Below are 22,161 nucleotides of genomic sequence, written 5' to 3' on the forward strand. Positions count from 1 at the left end.
TTTCACGTGACAAGTGTCGACACGTTGACCACTGATGACGCCGCGCTGGCGTCACGTGTAGTTCTCAGTGTTCGCGTTGACGAGTTCTGAGGAAGAAATTTTAGTCGCAATGGAAGCCTTTCGATATTCTGTGTATCTCTACAGACTATGAACATGCATTCCGAACATTTTTAAATTCCAAATTCCGGATATCTTCGAATATCTCATAAATGTATAAATATCTGTAGTCTAGAGATTACTGAACTGCAAAGAGTTAATTATTCTAATCGTACTACAGAGCTTTCAAAAAGACTTTCATTTGGCGGGAGGTTTCACCGTCCCCTAAGCAGCCTCTAACTTACAGAGTAGAAGAACGAGCTTCTCTAAAATGGGAGTGACAACTTCCACGAAGAAAGGTTCATCCTTCACGATCGAAGTACTGTACGGATGTTGCATATGTTCGTCAAGACATTTCGTCGTCGCGTAGACACATGAATGAACACGCGTACAACCTCTCTATGCGACGTGGAAATGTCTAGGAGCTTAGATCGGTAAATTACACGGTAAAGTTAATAGTAAGAAAAAACGTCTACTTAAGAACCATGTACATAGAGTATTTTGCAGCGGTGATCTTGCAATGAAACTAACTTCCGTCATCGTGGAACGAGCGGTTCCGGCGTGTGACCAAGAGGAAGTTGGTTCCGGGATTTTCTTATATCTACGAGCGATCCAGCAAGATCGAGGATACGTGGACCGTAGAATTCGAACCAGCAGCGTATACGTTCGATATCCACGGTCCACGTTTTAAAGAGTGTCGTTTGGCATTTAAATATGGCGTTGTTAAGTGCTCGAGATTGCGAGAAATCTTCGCGAATATTTCGTTACAAGGAAAGTGTGCGATCGATGTAACCCGAGGATTCGATGTTCTACGTGAATTTTCTTGTTGAACGCGACTCGTTCAAGTGGGCAGTGTCGTTCAGAGTCGAACAGAATTTCATGAACGAATCTCCATGTACGCTCCTTGCTGCGAATGATCTAACACAGTTTGGAAGTCGTCGAGTACAGTAATATCTCGTGCAATATACTCTAACTTGTGCTTGCTTTGGAGAAATTAGTTAATCGAACTTATGATATCTTCATAATTTTATATAATAATATGATTAATTATAATAAACGTAGAAATAAGTGACTCATGCTCGAATCGATCGCACGTGTTCCTTTTTATACGACGGCTCATCCACGTGTTGGCGCAGGGCCATTTGTCATCATAGTCATTCTGTGTACTTAGTTGTTGTTCCTTGGTAGGCAGTTCACGTAAAAGACGGTGAAAATTCATAAGACACAAGCGGCTGAATGTTATATACACGTTCGCTAATTTCTGAACGAAGAGAGATTGTTCAGTGAAAGAGAAGCGTACGCCAGTGGGTCAACAAGGGAGGCACAATAATGAACGTTTTTTTTTTTAATATTAATACTGGTTAATGCAGACGATGATTTCAATCCTGTGTATTTATAATTAGGAACTGAACATCCGAGGTGAACTAAGGGTTTCACAGAAAAATTTCCTTGCAGAGTTTCAGGATTCCTCTCAAGCAACGATAAAACGTATAATAATCGATGCGCTTTCGAGAGTTAAGGATTAATTTCGGCGTGTGACACAACACGCGCGAATCTCGAAGGCGGATCGATGATAATAGTAGAAAAGACCTTGGTCACGATGGCATTTGATGGAAGAAATATCGCAGAAAAAAACAAAAAGAACGGTGGTAAACGATATATAATCAGTCGTGTTAGAAATCGATTGTCCAACGATTAACACAGCACATACGATGAAAATCATCGCTTCATTACAGTTCGTCTCATAATAAAAAAAAGAAAAAATAATAATAATACAAAGATAAAGCGAGTAATGAAATAAAAAAAGAAAACGAGAAACAAGGTAGGAAAAAAACGTCCAAGCGCTATCAAAACAAAAAAGAGAGTAACTGTAGACGGCAAAAAGAAAAAAAGAGTAGTATTGGATATAATGTAACGTTTTTCTCGTGATACGCACGATGTCTAAAAAATAATACTAAACGAAACGAATCGCACACATTGATCACACTACTTGCGGCTCGCCGAAGGATCCATTTAGCCTACCTCAGTCTGTGTATCAAACTTGGTCTTTAATTGATTTCGCCGTTCGCACGGTCCGTGGCACGCTCAAACAGGAACGCTACAAATTAGACATAGTCTCGCTTGCATCCGGATTTCTCTTTCTTTTTGAGTGTCCTTTTGTAACTGCGGGTGAGACTGTGGGTAGCCACGCTACTCAGCGCTACTTTTGTGCATGCCACGGCACTTGTTTCCTAATTTGTGTCCCTGAAAATCATTAGGAAAGCATCTTTTATACACTTTCTTAGTAGAAGGTTTAGCATTCTTACATTGATGTCGATTTAATATAAATTTAATATCGAGTATATCATAAATTTTGCTTTCTGTCATGATGCGAGTGACTAATACGATATACAGCGATTCGAAGTACTCAAACGCGTATAGAAAATATGCACGCAATACACATAGTACGTAAAAATATGTGAAGACCACATAGGAAAAATATGATAGATTCATTTTTCTAAATGTTTAGGAAGATGATAAAAATACATATAATGCCAAAGTTAAGAGAGAAGGTAGTTTTTATTGGTTCACAACATATATTGAATTTTAAAATTGCGCTTTCATAGAAGACAGGAAATGCGATTGATCATATTCTTTACCTGTGGCCTTCATATATATCCAAAGTAAAGTGCGTGTTTGTAAATTTCTATCTAGACTCGATTTCTTTAGTCATGATCAGAAAATTATGAATCTGCATGAACATTCATGGCGTACCAATTAGTATGGATTATTTGAAACGCACGTCTGTGAATATTGAAGTACTAAAAACTGCAGCACAACTCACCCTGGCCCAGGATAATAATAATAGGGAGGCGGTCGCTCGTATTCCGTGCTAAGCGGAGGAGGAGCGGCAGCAGCAGCTGGTTGGTATCCAGGAGGACCACCATTAGGGAAGTCACAATTTCTGAAAAAATACCTCTTCGATCAGCAAAACCACGCAGGAGAAATTCGAATAATGTAGCTTACTCTCTATTCTTCGTCAAACGTGTCGAATAACGAGCACAAAAAAAAAAGGAAAAATAAAAGATATTCTCGAAGAGAGTTATCTTTTGCCATAGCGTACGTATGCCTTAGCGAACAAACGAATGACGAAGCTGCTGAAGCGAAATCAAAGTAAATTTTATATACCGTGATTCTCCTGTGAAATAAAGAAAAGAAAAGTGACTCGAATTTGTAATAATACTTTTACGCATGCTCGTTTAAAAATCCTTGTATACGTATGTTTTATCGAACACGATTGGACTGATTGTGGCAATGGCGGTGTAGGTATAACACTGATACCACGCGAGTCACTTTATTCGATCATCACGATCACCAACAACCTGACACAATTTCTTTTTTTTTTTTTCTTTATTTATTCCTGCAAAAGCTCTAGCGAAGCTATTTGCTTGCGACGCAAACAAGTTGAACAAAAAGAACGAACTAAGGAAAACGAGAAGTACGGAGACACAATTGATAACAATCTGTCTTGCGACTTACGTGCAGAGGCGTATCGAGAGACGCGAGAAGTTGCCCCCCCGCAAGGTTCCCACTCACCTGGAAATAACCGGGAAAAAAAGCGTGACCAACGGGGTTCCATGAGATGTATGGACGGGATCAAGAATAACTTGCATGGTGTCAACAACATTCTGCACCTCACAACGATACTTTTATAGGTTTCTGTCTTTCTTTCCTTTTTTTTTTTCATTTCGATAACAGTATCATTATTTATGATATGGATCGGACCGCGCTGAATCTAACAAGATACGCTCGAACCCTTTACAAATACTCAACAAGAGTGAACGATATATTTTATTCGATAAAAGTAAAATTTATAGCAACATAAATGGATGAATAAAATTTATTTTATTCATTTATTTTAATTTACCAAAGTTATTGAATGAATCAAGTAGATACTTCTAATAATTTCTAAACTGTATAATTCCAAGTGATTCTAAGTGATTTTAAATACTCAATCTTTTACATTCATATGAAGCTACTTGACCCTTTCAAGATGTTCGATTCATCAATGATAAATACTGTACAAGGTAGATCATGCAATTCATACATCTTCGATGGTTGGTGGTAGAGCAATACGATGCGGGAAAAGACGAGATACTTTATCTATGAGTAGGTTATCATACAAAGTACAAGAGACGGGACATCGGTAAAATGTTTTCTTTGTCCGTTTCGATTTACAAGTAGGGAGAGAAATAGGGAATATACAATTCGAGTCGTACGTGGCTCGACAAGTACTTACAAACAACTACATTGGGACTATTGAAATTTGAAATATCGCCACTGACCTGAACAAGTATCGTGCGAGTTTCTATACAGAGAGCTTGATCCCATCCTCGAGTTAAATCGAGCGGTTCGGAAGAATCGATGAAAACAAAAAAGGTGAGAAAAAGAATTTCGCGCGATGAGTGGGAACCCTGCTCACCGATGTAGGGAAACGAGAAAAAGGAAACGAAAGAAAGAGAGATAAATGAAAGATCGGTGATGGTGAGAGATCAGGCGCCGAGATACAGGAACCGAGAGAACAATAAGTTTGTAAGTAAAATAAGAAGAAAATTGCGTAACGTGTCACAGAAAGCTGTGTTTAAGATTTTTGCTCGGTCCAAATTGGATGTTTTGCAAGACTTACTGCGTTTCTACGGATATGCTAAAGACTTTATTGTGAGGTTCTGTTTTGGAGGGGGCGGTATGTTCGTGGCTTCGCCACGTGGGGGTGGAACTGTAAAATAAACCAGAGATGAACTAGTGAACCGGAGAAATGAAAGGAGAAAATCGTCGATCTCAAACAAAAAGACACCTATTGAATCCAGAATCGTTCAAGAGCGTGGTAGCTCGCGATACTCGCGAGAAACAACCCCTAGAGGTTTCTGACAACCCCCAAGAACGCATTCTTCGCTTCGCTAGATATGGATAACACTAATAGACTTTTATTTTCTTTTCCATTCCATCTTCATTCAAATAATGCAAGATGACGATCCGAAATGAATAGAAAAAGAGAACCTTAAAGCGGCAGCACTATTCTTTCAAACAAGCGCCTGTCTTCGAAATATTCCCCGATAAAGCCGTAGACTGAACTTCGTTTTGGAACACAGCGTCTCTCTAAAGAACTCTAACGAATTCGGCCAATTTACCAGCTATTTTTAAAAAGCTTTACATGCTTGAACCTACCAGGTAAAATCAGAAAATGGACAGAAATATTTTTTGACTTAATAAACGTGTGTTTGGCTTCCATGAAATTCTCCTAATTCATCGCTTATTTTTAGAAGACTCGCGTCGTTGAACTTAACGGATAAAATTAAAAAACCAACAAAAATATACTTATCACGCTTTCCTGCTGTGATCCTCATACGATAAAGAAATAAATCACACATTCAGTGTGTTCCCAAAACGACGCTATGGTACAGCCAAGCTATCTCTCAATATAATTTTTTTCAAGGTGCTTTATCTCACGAAGGAGGAATAATGCTCTCGCTTCAAGAAGTTTACGACCGACAGATCCGAAGTGACTTGTTCCAACACTTACTTCGGCGCTACGTCAGAGTATCTGGAATAATGATGATAGTGGGACGTGCTCTGATGCGCTTCCGGGACTCTCTCTCGTTCGCTGTATCCACCTGCTGGACCATCGTAGCTTTCGTACTTTGCGTAAGGGTCTCTGCTGTGCGACACGTATTTCTTGTCGTGAACACTGCAAGGAAAATGAACGTTTCAGTAGAATAAATCACGGGTCTCCGGGGTACTCGTCATGCGAGTTAGAGAGTGTACTATTTTGCTAAGCTGTTTCTGCGTGTTACGTGTATCATTAATCTCCTAAGTAGCTTTGGTACACGAGACAAAGGGCTAGCTGCCACGCCACTAAACTCGTACATATGTTCCTGTGTGTATGTATGTATGCGCGTGTGTGTGTGCGTATGTGTTTGTGTGTAAGAAAGAAAAATTCCATTTTTCACACGACTAGTTAAAAGCTCCGAAAAACGCGAGAGCGTTAGTATATTAAGATACATTAAATGTTTAACACCTTCTTGACTGATTCACATAATATATTAGGGATGATAAAATGTTGAATCACTGACTTACATGTTTGTTTAGTCGACTGCAGATGTATATGCAAATTTTATATACTTCAATGTTTGTATATGCTTAATAATGTACATGCTTATATGCAAATTTCATTTGTGAATGCAATTGTAAAGATGGAAGTTAAGCAGAGGATACCTTTAATATCCTTTGGATAAGTTTTATGTGTATATTTATAATATCTAATGCACTTTGAATGTTGTATCTTTCTGAATATTTCATATATTCGTACTCTGGATATTTTATATATGTATTTTTGCATGTCATAAGTAATGTGTATTTCTACATCTGTTAATTTTCCTATAAATGCACAAACATGTTCAGTTTACATATTACGTAATATAATACATGTGATACAAGAAAGTCGAGAAGGTATCAAAGTTCAAGTAGCAGATGATTAACTATATATTTTAAAGATTTTATACCTATGTAATTGAAACGATATTGTGGGATCTGCATTTAGTGTCATACTGCGTATAGATCACAGAATTTTGTTGTTTTAACAATTGAGAGACTTTCTGGAAAAAGGATCCACAAGAGGGAATAACGAATTGAGTAAATTGTATTACAAGTTTCAGTTCTAACGTTTTAACATTAGCAACGTTTAAATTAATAATTATAATGACCCTTAAAAAATTTTAAATAGATAGTAATTGAGTAAAAAGATCATTTGAAATATATATATTTATCACATATATATAGAACCGTTTTTTAGAAAGGTTCTAAATTTTCCTTTTCCCTCTACAATTAGTTTCTTCAAGGAAATAATTCTGATTCCACAATACGTTAGCTAGAGTGCTCGTCGTGTTAGAACTAATCATGCAGACAAAGGGTAAAATCGTTCTAATCAATCAAATCACTACACGATTTCCCCCAGTACACTGTGTCTTTCTGATCGCGAAATATCTTAAGTTGGCGCGTGAAGAGTAGTGGAACGTGAAATGAACAAATATATTGTGTTCACAGCGTTAATGAAGGATTCACGTGCTATACGATCAACATAATTCAACATGCGAGCAACTTGGCTGTTCTTGTTGTATACTTACTGAGTAAGGGGTATGTTATCCCTGTCTGCGTACGCGTCATACAAATATTCACTGGAACGGAGCGTGTTAGCGGTTAGATTCCAACAACCATTCCACACATTAGACAGCTACTTTTAATTTAATATGAACTACTGCATTGGTACAATGAAGAAAATTCGATCGTCTTATATAAATTTACAAATTAACATGGAAGTACGCGGGCTGAAAATCATAGTGATGTAAGGTGCAAGTCAAGATTTTGAGAATTCGTACTTAGTTATGTATTTCAAATTTTGAAAATATTATCCCATTAGTCTGACAATTACTCGATATGTTTTCACGGTTCGACAAAATATATATAATTTTTTATAATAATAAATGCAGATGGACTCACTTAAGTACATCACAGCGATTCTTAGCTCTTCGACGTATAAATTGAAATTATCGGCCTAAGAATTCATAAACTTCAAACTATTTATGTATTTAGTTAATTTGCAAGGTAAATCTAGACTTTTTTATGTAGGTAATTAGTCAGAAAAATATAGAACAATAAATTTAGAAATATATTGAAGATATCGGACGATCGAATAATTTTCACGAAGGACAGAGTTTTTGAGCCAAACATTATTATTCTCCTCTTTCGTGATACGTTCTTGCGAAAAGAAGACATGTACGATAAACGCGACAAAAATCAGAAAACGATTAGTTGATAGCTCACGACACACCGAGATAGAATTGAGAATAAAGGCGGTGAGCTTACAAGGAATAACGCGTATCGATTTGAGAATTGGCGATGCAATTTTGAGACTCGCTAAACAAAGTGGTAGGATGGTTCATGCCGAGTAGAAAATATCGATAAGAAAGATATCGCAAGCGCGAATATGTGCATGCTGAGGATAATATGGAAGCTCGATTAACTACCAGACTGAGACAGAAGGCTGTCAACACTTTCTACATAGAGGGTGCTCAGAATCTGCTGGCCAGAAATTAGCGAAGAAAATCATAGAAGCGATTGTTTTCAAGTGGATGTATTGTTGTTTCTAATTTTCCTAATATTTCTTCGGAATAATCAAGCCAATTGGTTATCCCTAAACTAAATTTTTGAACGAACTGCAATTTCTTCTGTTCCTTTTCGATTTAACGAATGATATGAAATAATCCCGATCTCACAACAAAGGACAGTTTGGGAATTTAAAATCGACATGCACCGGATATCTAATTATATTTTGGAAACATTTAATAGCGTTGAATCTATTAATTGGGTTTGAACGATATAGAATGAGAGAAACTTACGCTTCGACTAGAGGTCCTGGATAGGGATCCGATTTTTGGTACAGCGCGCTCAGTTTCACGCAAAGTACTATGGTTGGGATGAAGAGAATTAGACACCAGCCCACACTCACCCAGAAACCATTCTGTGGATTACGAGTAGAAGTATGATACATTGTAATTTTTGCAATTTATAAGAATGATTATATACAGAAAAAAGTTGATCAATTGCTTACGAATGGATCTAGAACCCGGTTGCATCCTGCGACTAGCGTTGCATTATACGCGTTGGAGACTGGAGCACATCTTCCTACGTCCATCAGCGCGTGACGGATAACTAGCTCGAGGAAGTCGTCAACTTGACGAAGGAAAGCGTTTCCAAATTTGGTTGCCAGCTATAATAAAAAAAAGCGAATTGTGACGCAGTTACTTTGAAATTACTATCTAAATATTTTGAAATATTTCCTACATTTGATTGTAACTTAAAAGATAAAAATAAATAATTGTTCAGTTATACTGTGTACTTTCATTTCCTACACTATCACTGTGATTATTCTGAAAATGCTTAAGATTCTTAAGATGTCTACTTTTAACAAAGTAAAAAACTTAATATTTGATGATGGACAATATGTGATTATAAATTTAGAAGTCTATCCATCTTTTAATGAAAAATGCTTCAATACTTTCTCTTTCCACGAGCTTATTCTAAAGCTGAATGATATTCTTCCATATTTTTTCGCGGATATCCGTCAACTTTAATGTCTTTCCAAATATTGTTAGTAATTTTAATTGACGAAGAGATATTTAAAACCTACTTGTTGCACGTATTCTGGCCCGTCTTTATTTAAAAACTGCTGCGCCTTCGTCACTTCGTTAACCAGATTATGAATAGCTTCTGCCATCGAACTGTGGTTAAACTTTATCTTCTCCTCGAGTGTCACAGCCTTTGTAACCAACTGTTCGCTAAGCATTCCCATGGGTTTCACCAACTGGTCATGATAATATGCCAGATCCATTGCGTTTTTCTCCAAACTGACACGAATGTCCTCTTGCCCCTTGGGCAATTCAGCTGACACATCCAACAGTTGTTTCGCTAGATGTTCCAGGTTGATGTTCGTGATATTATCTGCGAGGATCTCCACATACTGATAGAACTTGATGTCACTGAGACCACTTTGCGCAAGGTCGTTTAATTTCGACTTTGCACTATCCGTGAGGATCACCACACCAGGTGAGAGACTGATTTTGCGTCGTAATTGTTGGATTGTGTTGTTGATGTCGTAACGGCCGGCGTATTCGCGTAACGAGCCTATGTCGAAGATGTTGCCTACCTTCAGTACATTGTACAATGTTTCGTTTCGATGGCAGTGTCTGTCATGAAGAAACAATGGAACTGTTTTTATCTTTGGTAATGTGAGAGACGGGGAAATGCAAATAGCGGTTAATAAGCATCTTCGATCGTAGATAATCTTTTATAATCTTCATAATTTTTTAATAATTTTTTAATAATTTTTTAATAATTTTTTACTATACACTTACGTGATTATGTAGCTCATATTCACGTCAGCATTAGGATTCTGTGGATACAGCTTCTTTTTGATTTGCACAATTTCATCAACTAGGGCGAACATCCTATTATCCTGCGGATTCTTCAAAGGTTCACATACAGCTCTTTGAACAAGAACACCAATGACCATGTGTGCTACGGTTATCACCATTAGAACGCTCGTTAAGAGGAAAATTATCCAAACAGCCCTGGAAAAATTCCGCAAAATGTTACCGATATCTCGAATCACCAAATGATACAACAATTTTAGCAATGTTTTTAAAAGCTTACATCATAAGAAATCGTGCCCCAGATCCTTTGTTACAGCAATCGTCCCCATATCCATCAGGTCGCTTTCCGCAAATGCCACAGAAGAGACCGAAAGTCAGACACATTAAAACTGTTAGTAGAATTCCTGATATTCCAAGACCAAGATAGTATCTGGAAAAAATACACATGTTAGAGAGAGAGAGAGAGAGAGAGAGAGAGAAAGAGGGGGGGGGAATAACTAATCTATACCGAATATTTGAGTATTTTTCAGAGAGAAATATTCACATATTGGGATAAGATATAATAGAAATGTTCAAATACTCGAACAAAATAGAACAGAAATATGCAAATATTCGAGGAGGGCAGAAACGACTCGGACGAAATGTACAATACAAATAAAATGTTTTTCATTGTTTCTCACCTGTACGGTATATACTGATCCACGTGCTTCCATGCATGATCTACACCCTTCATGTCCTCGTTTATCTCAACACCTATCCTATCAAGGAGCACTGTCATATTCTTCGCCAAAGCATCCATATGTACGCTGACTCTTCTAATACTCGCGCTCACGACAGGAATGGTCTGGTTCACAGCGTGTTGAATGTCTTTCTGAATCTTCAAGAACGACTCTTTGCCCTGGCTCACTTCCGACACGATGTTGCCTTTCATCAGCATCGTGATGTTGTTCAAAGCGGATGTGACGTTTGGCAACTGGAAAAAATCATGTACGATCGTTCGATATAAATGATCAAAATAAAAATAAGATTGTTCGTATCTATCGGAAAAAGAACGATTACGCCTGAGATGACACATTAAATGAGAACATTGTAGAACAGTCAGAGTATCGATATGGAGAGTGTCATGCTTGTGTCTATTTAAATGGCCAATCCCCAGGTATGTTAATGTTAACGGTATGTTAGAGAAAAAGAGAGAGAAAGAGAGAAAGAGAGAAAGAGAGTGTGTAACTGAAAAGTGCATTGAAATGTATCAAGTCTCTTAAAAGCTCTTTGTAGCAGACTGACGGAATGCATAAAGTGCTCAGCTGGAAACAAAGTACGTTTAAGATGTGTTCGACAGGTTTCAATTCAGAAAAACGTAGTAAGAGAAAACTCAGTGCAAAATGGGAAACGTTTCATTCCTTCTAGACATTTTCCGTGTGTGTTACACGCTTAATTAAATATGAGTTGTTTCTAAAAAATGTAAGTCTCCTTTCCTCGTGGCTAGGTTTAAAGTAAGGACAATAATTCGAAATCATTCTAGACGTCACACACTTAACAGAGGTTGTCAATTAACGATACACATATCGAACGTTTACACATAATCGAAAGTTGATCATGCTTTAGCTTATGACTTACAGACTGAAGCTATTTGGTGGTAAGCATGGAATCAGATAAGTTTACACAATAATTCTATTCGTAAACCAATGGCTGGACATCCATAAGATTAAGAAAACAAACTACGTCTGCTAGACCGCTAAATGTATAGTAACATCGCTCAGTTTTACTTTTACTAAAATTATTATTATATGAAAACAGAAAAATGATTGTCTAATTTCCATTGGTCTACTACTTGATTAGTACAGAAACACAAGCAAATCGGACAGGTTTATTAAGATTCATTTTCCTTTTTGTATAAAGTTACAGTATCAGCGAGACAAAAGATAAATAAATAAATAGGTAAATAAATAAATTAGAAAGTAAAAGACAAAAGAAAGTAGTGTATTACTATCGAATCGATGCAGAAATGATGTCACAACTTCTATCGCGGTTTAATGTGAATAAACCGAACGAGTAATAGTGGATTTTATAATAATCATCATACCTTCGGGAAGTATCGGTCCATGTACTGTATGCATGTAAAGAAAAAAGAAAATTAGATGCATGACGAAAAATGACGATTGACGAACAGATGCAACAAAAGCGGAGAATACCTTGTCGAATTCCACTTGAACCGACATTTGATTCACTTTGTAATCATGCAGCACCTGTTTGCAATTTTGCGTCTTGCAAGCCGCGAGCGTGTGAAGGAGATTGTTTTTAACACCTCGTACAACTGGAACGAATACAAAGTTTGCTAAGATATCGTTCTATTAAAATATTCACACCTTTGTTAAGTATTGAAACGCTTATAGGGAAACAAGGGCAGATCTGACCATATTAATAGGAAATTATTAAAATCTTTGAGAATTGTCGATTCATTTGGAAGTTTAGATTGTATAGAATTTCATATGATCCGAATAAATTACCCGGGAAGTATTGAAATATTTAGAATTTGGAAGTTTAAACTGTAAAGAATTCACATGTTCGCTATGCTAATAATAATTCCATCAATTATATAATGTAATAAATTTCTTTAATTATGTCTACTGTATATCGCGGTTGTGATTTAGTTAATTTTGATATTCGTATTATTAAATTTTCTACGATATTTGTATTAATATTGTAATTGGTAAGATATCTGTTGTGTCTATGATATTTATAACGTGTTATATTTTTTCTACTATAATCTATCATATTTTATATATTGTTATTTAAACGCACGTTGCAAATGATTATAAACTTGGCTATTTCGTTCATCTTCAATTCTTACAATTCCAATTTAAATTCGTTATCTTGTACAAATACAATTTGGATCGATCATCATGTTTTAAACGAGGTCAACAGATGTTTTAATATTTATAAATAGGATTGTACGATTGTAATTGAAGTACTCGGGATATTATCGATATTCCAACGATTAGATAAAGATAAAAAAAACGTCCGGTATCAAGATTACAATTTTTGAATAAAAATTTCTGAAAAGTCATTATTCAGATAAGAACCGAGGAAACTTCTCACATCAAGAAAATAAACAATATCTCGAGTAATAATTCCCTAGAACGGCAAGGTCATTAAATAAAAATCGAGAAGATTTCTGGCACCAAAAACATATAAATGAAATTTCCAACACGAATTTCCTAGAATACTACAAAAAATTAAATATCAACAATAGAATTCTCTATTGAGATTTCTCTAATATCTATGATATCAGAGGAATCCGTACCGATGTCCAGTTGACTAGCGTTGGTCCTTAGATCGCGGGTGATGGTCTGCATGATCTTCAGGTCCTCTTTAATGGACTCCAGGCCAGCGACAATGTCGCTTAGATTAGTCAACGAGACCGCGTGGGAGTATTCAGCGAGTTGTTCAGTGACGATTCTACCGCTGGCCTGAAGGATGTTGTTCAGATTAATTTCCAGCTCGTCGAAATTAGTCTTGAGAAGATTATCGATCGCCTCCTTTGTGCTGCTCAGATACAGCTTCACGTCTTTCAGGCTGATTTTCACATTGTTAGGAAACTCCTTGGTCCCATCCTGCATGTACTCGTTTGTTACAAAGGCGCAAACCACGCCAAACCTGAAAGTTACATCGAACCGTGGCTTCGTCGTGTTGTCTTTTATCGAGGGAATAAACAAATTGGAAAGCTCTCTCGATTGGGTTCGCTTCCATTACTCTTGATTGGATGTATTTATCTTTTTGTCGATACATTATTTATTGATACGGATATTCGTTTGAACATTCCTTTGAAATGCATATTGGCCAAATATAAAAGGAAATAAGTATATATATCAATTTATTTTAAATTTGCAAATTGGAGAGGGATTAATGAGAGGAAATATCGTTCGACTATTTATTTGGGTCAATGATTAACTGAAAACTCGAGAGTAATCCTCATTATCGAAAATCCATTTAACTTATTTAATGTTTGTTACCGTGTAATGCGATATTATTTGAAAATGGGGAGTAATTGAAATTAAATCGTGGATATTCGTGGAAATCCATATTTTTACGAAGATTTATTTCATCCATTAAGTATCGTGAAGACTATATCTTGAATATTTTTACGTGTAGAAACTTTTTCTGAATATATAGTCTGATTAAAATAAATCGTAAGAAAAAGAAGTACTTACAGAATAATAGTAGCGACCGCAATGAGCACCATGCTCAGCATCACTTTCCTACAATGATCGTGTTTCTTGTCAAAGGGTTGACTTCTGGCGCCACAATGACCAGCACACCTGCAGCAACAGAAGAACAAGCCTACGCAGGGTAAAATCGCAGCCAGGAGAAGTCCAACGAACGTTAGGCCAGCCAATCCACCGTAATGTGTCGCGACTATTTTCCATTGGGCCAAAGAATACTGGAACGTTGGTACACCATCCACAACAGTGAACATTCCTGCAACAAAGGAAGATCATTGTCACGTTGGTAGAGCTAAATATCCAGCAATAACAGATTTTGTTCTAAAACCTCTTATTTTAATTTGTTTCAAAACATCATATATAATAATTTTTTATAAAGAAGATCATTAGACCGAGTATTCATTTCTGCAATTTCTTATTTTTATAAATACAGTTGGAAAAATGGAAACCCAGCTGGAAATTTGTTCCACCCACTAAACCATCGTAACGACCGCTTTATTTTTGGTATTCTGTATAAATATTTTTAGGGAAGGAAAATTGAAGTACGGAGAGTAACAAGTAGAGTTATTGTTACTTAACGATTAAAAATATTTTAAAAGTTGTTATTTCTAATTATTTAAAAGTTTAGAATTTCAAAGACTGATGACTTTAACAGAGAATCTTAAAATTTATATGTCGATAGTGGATAAGGTAGAAGACACGAATTTGTTTCGAAAAAGGCTGAATGTCAGCTACAAGAATATGTAATAAAAAAATTTTTAAATGTCACCTGTACAGGATATTTTAAGATCATAGCGAGATTAAAAAAAGAAAAAAGGCACGGTATGCCCTTTCGATACCGTACGATTTCTGTCGCAAATATATTTTTTCTATCATCTCAAATAACAGAGTAACCAGGCATGGCAGAGTTAAATAGGACACCCGGTTATATACCTAAAATTATTTTTTACACGAAGATCGTTGCACATTATGCTAGTTTAAAAATAGCGCGTCATTGACGAAGAAAAAAAAAAGAAAAGGTGAAGCACGGAAGGAACGAACAATCGGTGAAAGGGAAGAGAAGAGGAGCAGGAGGAGCAGCGGAGAACAGACATTAAAGAGCATATTTTCCATCTGCAACCCCGATACCGCTTTTTAGGGCGAGAACAACGGAGAAAACGAGGACACGGTCGGATGTAGGACGTAGGTCAGGAAGGGTTGCCAGGTCGAAGGGTGAACGTAATGAGAACGGAGGGAGGGAAATTTATTTCCTAGTTACTCCTGGGAAAAATGGATCAAACGTCGATGACCGGTCGGCGATGGATTAAGACCCGTGGACCGCTGCATTGATTTTCCGATGCGCCATGCGGTAGACATTCTACAGGACACACATGACCGTCAAGGTTATCCTGCGCAACACGCATTCGTCAAACGATTAGTATAACCGTTCGAAAGAAATCCATGTATCCCTAGAAGCTTAGCTTTTGTTAATAAAAAATCTGTCTCTTTGTTTCTCTAAGCTTGTCTTTAAAAAATCAATTTCGAAGGAAAGGGGAAACTTGTGAATTTTGTGGAATGTAGCTTTATTTTACTATTTTTTATCTATTCGATTTAGCATTTCATATCTTGTGTATTTGTCCGTATATTTTCAGATTGGTTTCAAATACTATCGATATATAGTCGCATCTCGTTACGATGCTAGCGAAATCTTAAAATGTTTCATATAAGTAAATACAGTAAATTCGTGAAAAGATTCCGCAAGTGGATATTCTAGAAATGTGTTTCTGCGAGTTTGAAATATTTTCAAATTTTGAAGAAAGACGAGGAATAGGAAGAAAATTTTCCACGACACAATTGACAAGCATCTTGGCGAATGTTTATGTAATTACAGGAAACTTGAAGCTGCACATATGAAGAGAATGCATATTATTACATAAAAACATATAAAATATTCCAAATAAAACGGTCATTATGATATGTTCACTGAGTGAAATAAATCTCTATTTTTATTTTCATTTCTCCAGTTGCATTCGTAAAAATAAGAAAGATAATCTGCCACGAATGCAATCGTCCAGTTACTACGACATGTCGCCTTGAACATGTACTGTTAGAATCGAATGCACGGCATGGTCAGGTTAAACCGTTTCATGCAGCTTTTGCGGAGACTACGACCGCAATAAATCCACCGGTGCACATGAATTCGCGTGATTCCTCGATATGCCAAGCGGCAGCTTGCACCAGTAACTTTGCGATGCACTACGTTTAGAAACTAGTACCGACGTATTGATAAGGGTTCCTTTTGCATACGAATTGTTCCTGGCGTTTTACTAGCCGATTACCTCGAATCTCCATACCAAATATAAATCTTCGTTTCACTTTTTCTATTTCCGACCAACGAAATTAATATTGTAAAATATTGCGTACAACACACACACACACACACACACACACACACACACAGCGAATAAATATAAACTCAACTCTATTCTTAGATTTTTATATCATTATATTTGTATATTTTAGATTTTTCGTAATATTGAAACAAAAGTTGACGAAATGGTTTATGCAATTTCATATTATAGAAAAAAACCGAAGATACAAGGAACAAGAATGTTCCTCTTTCAAAGTGTGGAAAAAATTAAATTTCCTCTGAAAAATAGATTCTTGGATTTTCCTTTATCTTTGATTACATCTGTCAGGTATACTATACACAAACTTATGTGAAGCTTCGTGTTGAATATCCGCCCACACGGATTTTATCCTTTTTTTAGATTCAACGATATTTTCTGTAGCTGGCTTCTCTCGATCCATGAAGCATTTTTTGCTAGAATTCCCCACGGATTCTCGTTTGGGCTCAGATTAGGACTTAATGCTGACCATGGTAGTGGTTTTATTCCGAAATCTTGAAACTACATATTTATCGTGGCAGCTAGATGAATAGGAGCATTGTCTTGTTGAAAAATTATCTTTTTGATTCCTAGTTCAGATATGAAAGGCAATAATTCGCCGTGTAACATGTCCCTAACAACGACGACGGATATGCTTAAAGTATCATGTCAATTAAAACGATATTATTATATTATATCATACTATTATTATCTATATTTTATAATATTTATATGTTACTATGTTAAATTGAATTTCCTGTATTATTCATACGCTCGTATGGACACTGTATTCGCAAAAATATGAATTTATATAAAACTCGGCAGCCTAGTAAAACGTTAATAATATTCGTATCTAACATTTTATATATTTTATTTGCGATGAAATTAAAAATAAAAAACAACAGCTACAGCTCTTTATTATTTGCACGTGTGATGCACTGTGGGAATAAAAAATTTGGTATTTTATTCGAAGAAATATTATCCCTGCGATATAGTAACAATATCGATACAGGAGAGTAATGTTTAAATATCTTGAAAAGTGGGGCATTTTGTCAGATCGAAACGAGCCATGTAATTCGTGGCTCGAGCAGCAGTTCATTCATTTTTTCATTCTGCGGCTAGTTGATTTTAATTTACAGAGTCGAACTCGAAGTTTAATCGGTCGCAACGAAATATTTTCCACTGCGGTGCATCCAATCGGGAAAATTTATCCAAAAGAATTATTCAACTGGAAAAAAATAAACACAGTTACACTCGTTGCGAGCTTCCATTCCAACATTTAAACGCTAAATAAAATTAACCGGGCCGTAAAAGATTAAACAAAATTTTTTCCTAAAATCCCTACAGCAGTGCAAAAAAGTATACTTCTCTTCGTGTTACCATAGCTAAAGAAATATACATAGTAGTGATTGCAGTGTTTTGCCTTTTTATCGATGAGAAATCATTAAAAAGCGAACACTAATATTCGTATTTTTTCCGTTTTTCGTCATGTTAGCTATACTTTGTATTTTTTCAACAATAACAATGAGAATGATCTGCTTTCTACTTCCACTGTATGGTAGAGAATTATTCTGCATCAAAGGCCAAATAGAACCAATTGTGAGCTATCTACCAATATATCCACCAATCGAATTATTTCTGAAAATTTTTTCACACCTTGTTAATGATGTCGAGAAGCTCAAAGTTACCGAGGAATAGTATTTTCTATGATGATATATCATACATGATAATTAACATAATCGTACATGAAAAAGCCCTGAACGTATGCAAATGTCTTTTTATTTCTTTATCTGTTGTAACGTAAAGAGAAGTTGCGAAAAATTGTTCACACCGCTGTAGATATTTTGCGACAAACTTTTGATTAGTTTTTTACGGTTCTGTTAATCCTATTTAGCGAACAAATGTTGGAATGAAAGCTTGCAACCACTGTTACTACGTGTTCGCTTTTTCCTGGTTGAATAATTCTTTTGGTTAAATTATCCATACATCTTTTATACGTATTTTTCACGATGATTTTCATCTACGAAAATTGAAAAACCTCGGTTAGATTGTTTCAACGTCTGACGGAAAAGAGATTCAGTGGTGAACAGGGCAATTTAGTGGAGGTCAGTGCGAACCAATTCTACGAATTGTGGGACAGAGAGCTAGTCAGTGATAGTGAGTGATAATAGCGCGAGCAGTAAGAGCGTCGTTAACGCTTTTATATGCGAGTTTGTATCAGGGGAACGCAGGGAAGTGCTTGTTCTTGCAATCGTTCCTGGGGGAATAGTCGACGATGTGTGTTTCCGTTGAAAGTTTGCGACGTATAAAACCATCATAAATGAACGCATTTTTAAACATTAAGAAACTTATAGCAATTAGTATCCTCTTTTTTCTTTGTTAATTCCTAAATAGAGTTCATGGTATTTTGATAAGGATCTTTTACAAAGTGAATTTCATTGAGTCAAGTATCTGGCGATAAATATTTAAAAAATGTGTGAAATTATAAAGTTTAGAATATTTATGCCCCGAGCAGAGTTTAATATCTATCGATAAATACAAGATTTTTTGTAAAGAAAATTTCACTGAAACAAATACATCTTGTGATAGGTTTTTTAAAAATCTAAATGAAAAATTACAAAACTAATATTTGTTTTCCAGGATTTATTCCTTTATTTCCTAACATTATATATTCAGCAAATAATTTTTTGCACATTACCAAATAGTTCCTCAATATTTCTAAAAAAATTCTTTGAATAGTATCACTTTTGAAATGCATGTCTGGTATTTGTAACAATGTACCTATATGATCTAAAACATAAAATAAAATAAAATTCCTTCCAGTTTTCAAACAAATGTAACGAGTAAGTGTCTTGACTCAGCTTTGTTTATGGGCAACATTGCACATCCACTTCTGAAGTCTATTTTTCTACGTTCCTCCACAAATACTTCCTTTTCTACACGATTCGCGAGATAGAAATACCAAAATTCATCTCTTAAGACATAAAGAATGGATTCCTTTAATATTTCTCATCCTTCCTTGCGTAAAGGAAAAGTTGTACGAAAGCGGTGTTTATTCACGACACGTTTTAGCTACTTTTCCCTTCGCGTGTTTTGGCTGTGTTACCGGTATCGCCGTAACTTCCAAGATAGTGGACATTTGTATCGCCTGTGGATCCTTTTCATACTTTTGCTGTCCGCTATCCACCAACTTTCGAAAAAGCCGAGCTGTTTGATAAATTAGTACGTCTCTCGAAGGCTCCTGTGTAATCTGTTAAGCAAAACCGCATTGAAATCCTCTTCACTGGCGAAAGGAAGCAGAGTGAATTTAAAGGAAGTCCAGTTTCCATCGCAAGACGCTTGCTTCGACGAAATCCACTTCGCATAAAATTTTTAATTTATCGAAACATCTTAAACTCTGCGAATTAAGAAGAAACGAAGATAAAAGAAAAATACTATTTGCCGTAAATTTGTACAAATGTTTCCTTCGTTGATTATTTCGAAATAAAGAGAAACACGAAGAAGAAAGGGAAAACAGAGGAAAAACAGAAAATTCTAATAGACAGCTCAGTTACACCGAGCTATGATACTTTTGAAACATTTGATTTATAATAATAACTAGAAAAACATTTGAAAAATTGCAAAATAATAACCAGAAGATAAAAGCTGTGGAAAAAGATTAAATTGTTTTTTGTTTTCATGCTTATGGTTGGTAATGTAGATGTTATAAAAGATCACGATAGGAACCTACGATAGGGTATTAGCATAATCACGGTGGAGGTCAATGACTGGGAAATCGATCGAAACCCTGGACGACAGTGAGTCTGTTGCACCGGTGCAACGAGCGTTCACCTGACTGTAATGCCCTTCCTTAATTATTCAAAGGATTTTCCAACCGCAGTTCTTTGACCCACCTTCTTTATTATTCACTACAATAGATTTTTATATTAATCATTTGCCAATTATATACACGAGGGATATTTTTATATTGGAAAAACAACGAGGAAGATTAAAATTAGCGAAATGAAATTCTTGCGATAAACAAGAATTTGCTCTCCTTCAATAACGATAGATTATCGATTTTATATCAATCAAATACTAATTATGTGTACGAAGGATATTTATAAATTAAGATAATGACGAATAAGGTTAAAATTACACAATTAAGATTTCTATAATAAACGATGAATTCGTTTTACAATTAGACTACTAAAAAAATATTTATTTCGACAACTCCAAATCTGGTAATGATGAAATATATTAACGTTTGAATTTGATATTTTTGTTTGACAAATCGGAAAAATGTTCGATTGTTTGTGGTTGATAATTTTTATTTGTCATTTCTCGTGTACTTAATACCATTACACGATGCCGTAACCATGGCTTTGTAACACGAGAAAACCTCGACCTCCGTGCTCAGTCGATTTCCGGTTCACAACGATGCACGAGGACTAACCAGCAACGTTAGCGGAAGATCAGCTTTCTGATGAAACGCTTGAACACGTAAAAGACGAAGATAGTCTAATTAAGAAATCTAATTCAAATATCTAATCAAAGTATTCCTCGCATTTTAATAATCAACTTATCTTCTTTATCTTGACGAAAGTTTCGAACGCGAAACTTCTTATCTTGAATATTTACTTTTTATCTTATCAACGAAAGTAGATTAAATTAATTATAACTAGAGCGAGGAATTGTATGTAAAACGATTTCCCATCTAGGTTCTATTTTCTTAATTACGTTCTAAAACATAATTTGCATAAAATTCTGCGAGCTAATCTTAACGCGCGCTGTTTAAATAATAAACATTGATAGATAATAACCTGGATTTCGAATGAATTCGATCGTTTATTTTCAACTTAATTTTGTTAAATTGATATTTCAGTGTTAGATGAAATTGATATTTTACGAACATTGATACTGTGGAGCTTATCCGAGTAGCCTAATATCTGAAACGTAATAATTTACAAAAATTGGTAGTTTAAAATAAAGTCCATGGTATGTTTGGTCGTCCACGCGCATCCTTTTTTCAAATATCATTGGAAATTCTATTCTAAGATCATGGCACGAAAAGTTTTGAAAGAAAGATTTTCGATGAAATAGAAAAAGATAACACACTGTTGTATTAATCTATGTTTTGGTAGCTGAAGTTCTACCGTACCAAGAAAACGATTGAGGTATGAAGGTTTCCAGTACAATTAAGAGTCAAGGCTGTTTCACAGTGTATTAAAGAAGCAACGAAAAACAAGGGAAAACGGTTTTAAATCCGCCCAACCGAGTCGCTTTTCACGTTATTATCCGAACCTTCCTTCCTGTAATCCCAAAGGAGGCGATCGCTATTACTGTAATGAAGAAATCCATTAACTTTCAGTACGGTAAATATTGGTACAGCATGTATTTTCATCGAATATTTCCACTTGGTTGCTCGTTGATACGCGATGTTATCGATTTATTAGCTCATCGCAAACTTACAAAGAATTATACACCGGCTATCGAAAGTATTTGAACACTTACCATAGGAAACTTTTATGT

General features: G+C 35.8%; 1 protein-coding gene across 8 annotated transcripts in view; it reads right to left on the bottom strand.

Annotated features, from left to right (window-relative positions):
- Positions 1–1,432: 1,432 nt before the first annotated feature.
- The window catches only part of LOC100741085 (prominin-like protein), a 68,386-nt gene continuing 47,657 nt past the window's right edge, over positions 1,433–22,161 (bottom strand). The window contains exons 2-17 of one of the 8 annotated variants that reach the window (XM_024369838.2): positions 14,273–14,540; positions 13,366–13,718; positions 12,254–12,375; positions 12,145–12,168; positions 11,679–11,687; positions 10,742–11,034; positions 10,342–10,491; positions 10,044–10,259; positions 9,320–9,875; positions 8,741–8,899; positions 8,529–8,650; positions 7,257–7,307; positions 5,657–5,821; positions 4,763–4,852; positions 2,921–3,040; positions 1,433–2,340 (exon numbers count right to left, since the gene is read on the bottom strand). In XM_024369838.2, coding sequence (XP_024225606.1) covers positions 2,328–2,340; positions 2,921–3,040; positions 4,763–4,852; positions 5,657–5,821; positions 7,257–7,307; positions 8,529–8,650; positions 8,741–8,899; positions 9,320–9,875; positions 10,044–10,259; positions 10,342–10,491; positions 10,742–11,034; positions 11,679–11,687; positions 12,145–12,168; positions 12,254–12,375; positions 13,366–13,718; positions 14,273–14,540 — 2,711 coding nt within the window. In that variant the 3' untranslated portion in view covers positions 1,433–2,327. Of the gene's footprint in view, positions 2,341–2,920; positions 3,041–3,615; positions 3,673–4,762; positions 4,853–5,656; positions 5,822–7,256; positions 7,308–8,528; positions 8,651–8,740; positions 8,900–9,319; positions 9,876–10,043; positions 10,260–10,341; positions 10,492–10,741; positions 11,035–11,678; positions 11,688–12,144; positions 12,169–12,253; positions 12,376–13,365; positions 13,719–14,272; positions 14,541–22,161 lie in introns of those variants that run through there. The other 7 variants (XM_012388660.3, XM_024369843.2, XM_024369846.2 and 4 more) reach the window with 7 other exon arrangements.

Source organism: Bombus impatiens, unplaced genomic scaffold (genome assembly GCF_000188095.3).
Source record: "Bombus impatiens unplaced genomic scaffold, BIMP_2.2 scf_0036, whole genome shotgun sequence".
NCBI lineage: Eukaryota > Metazoa > Arthropoda > Insecta > Hymenoptera > Apidae > Bombus > Bombus impatiens.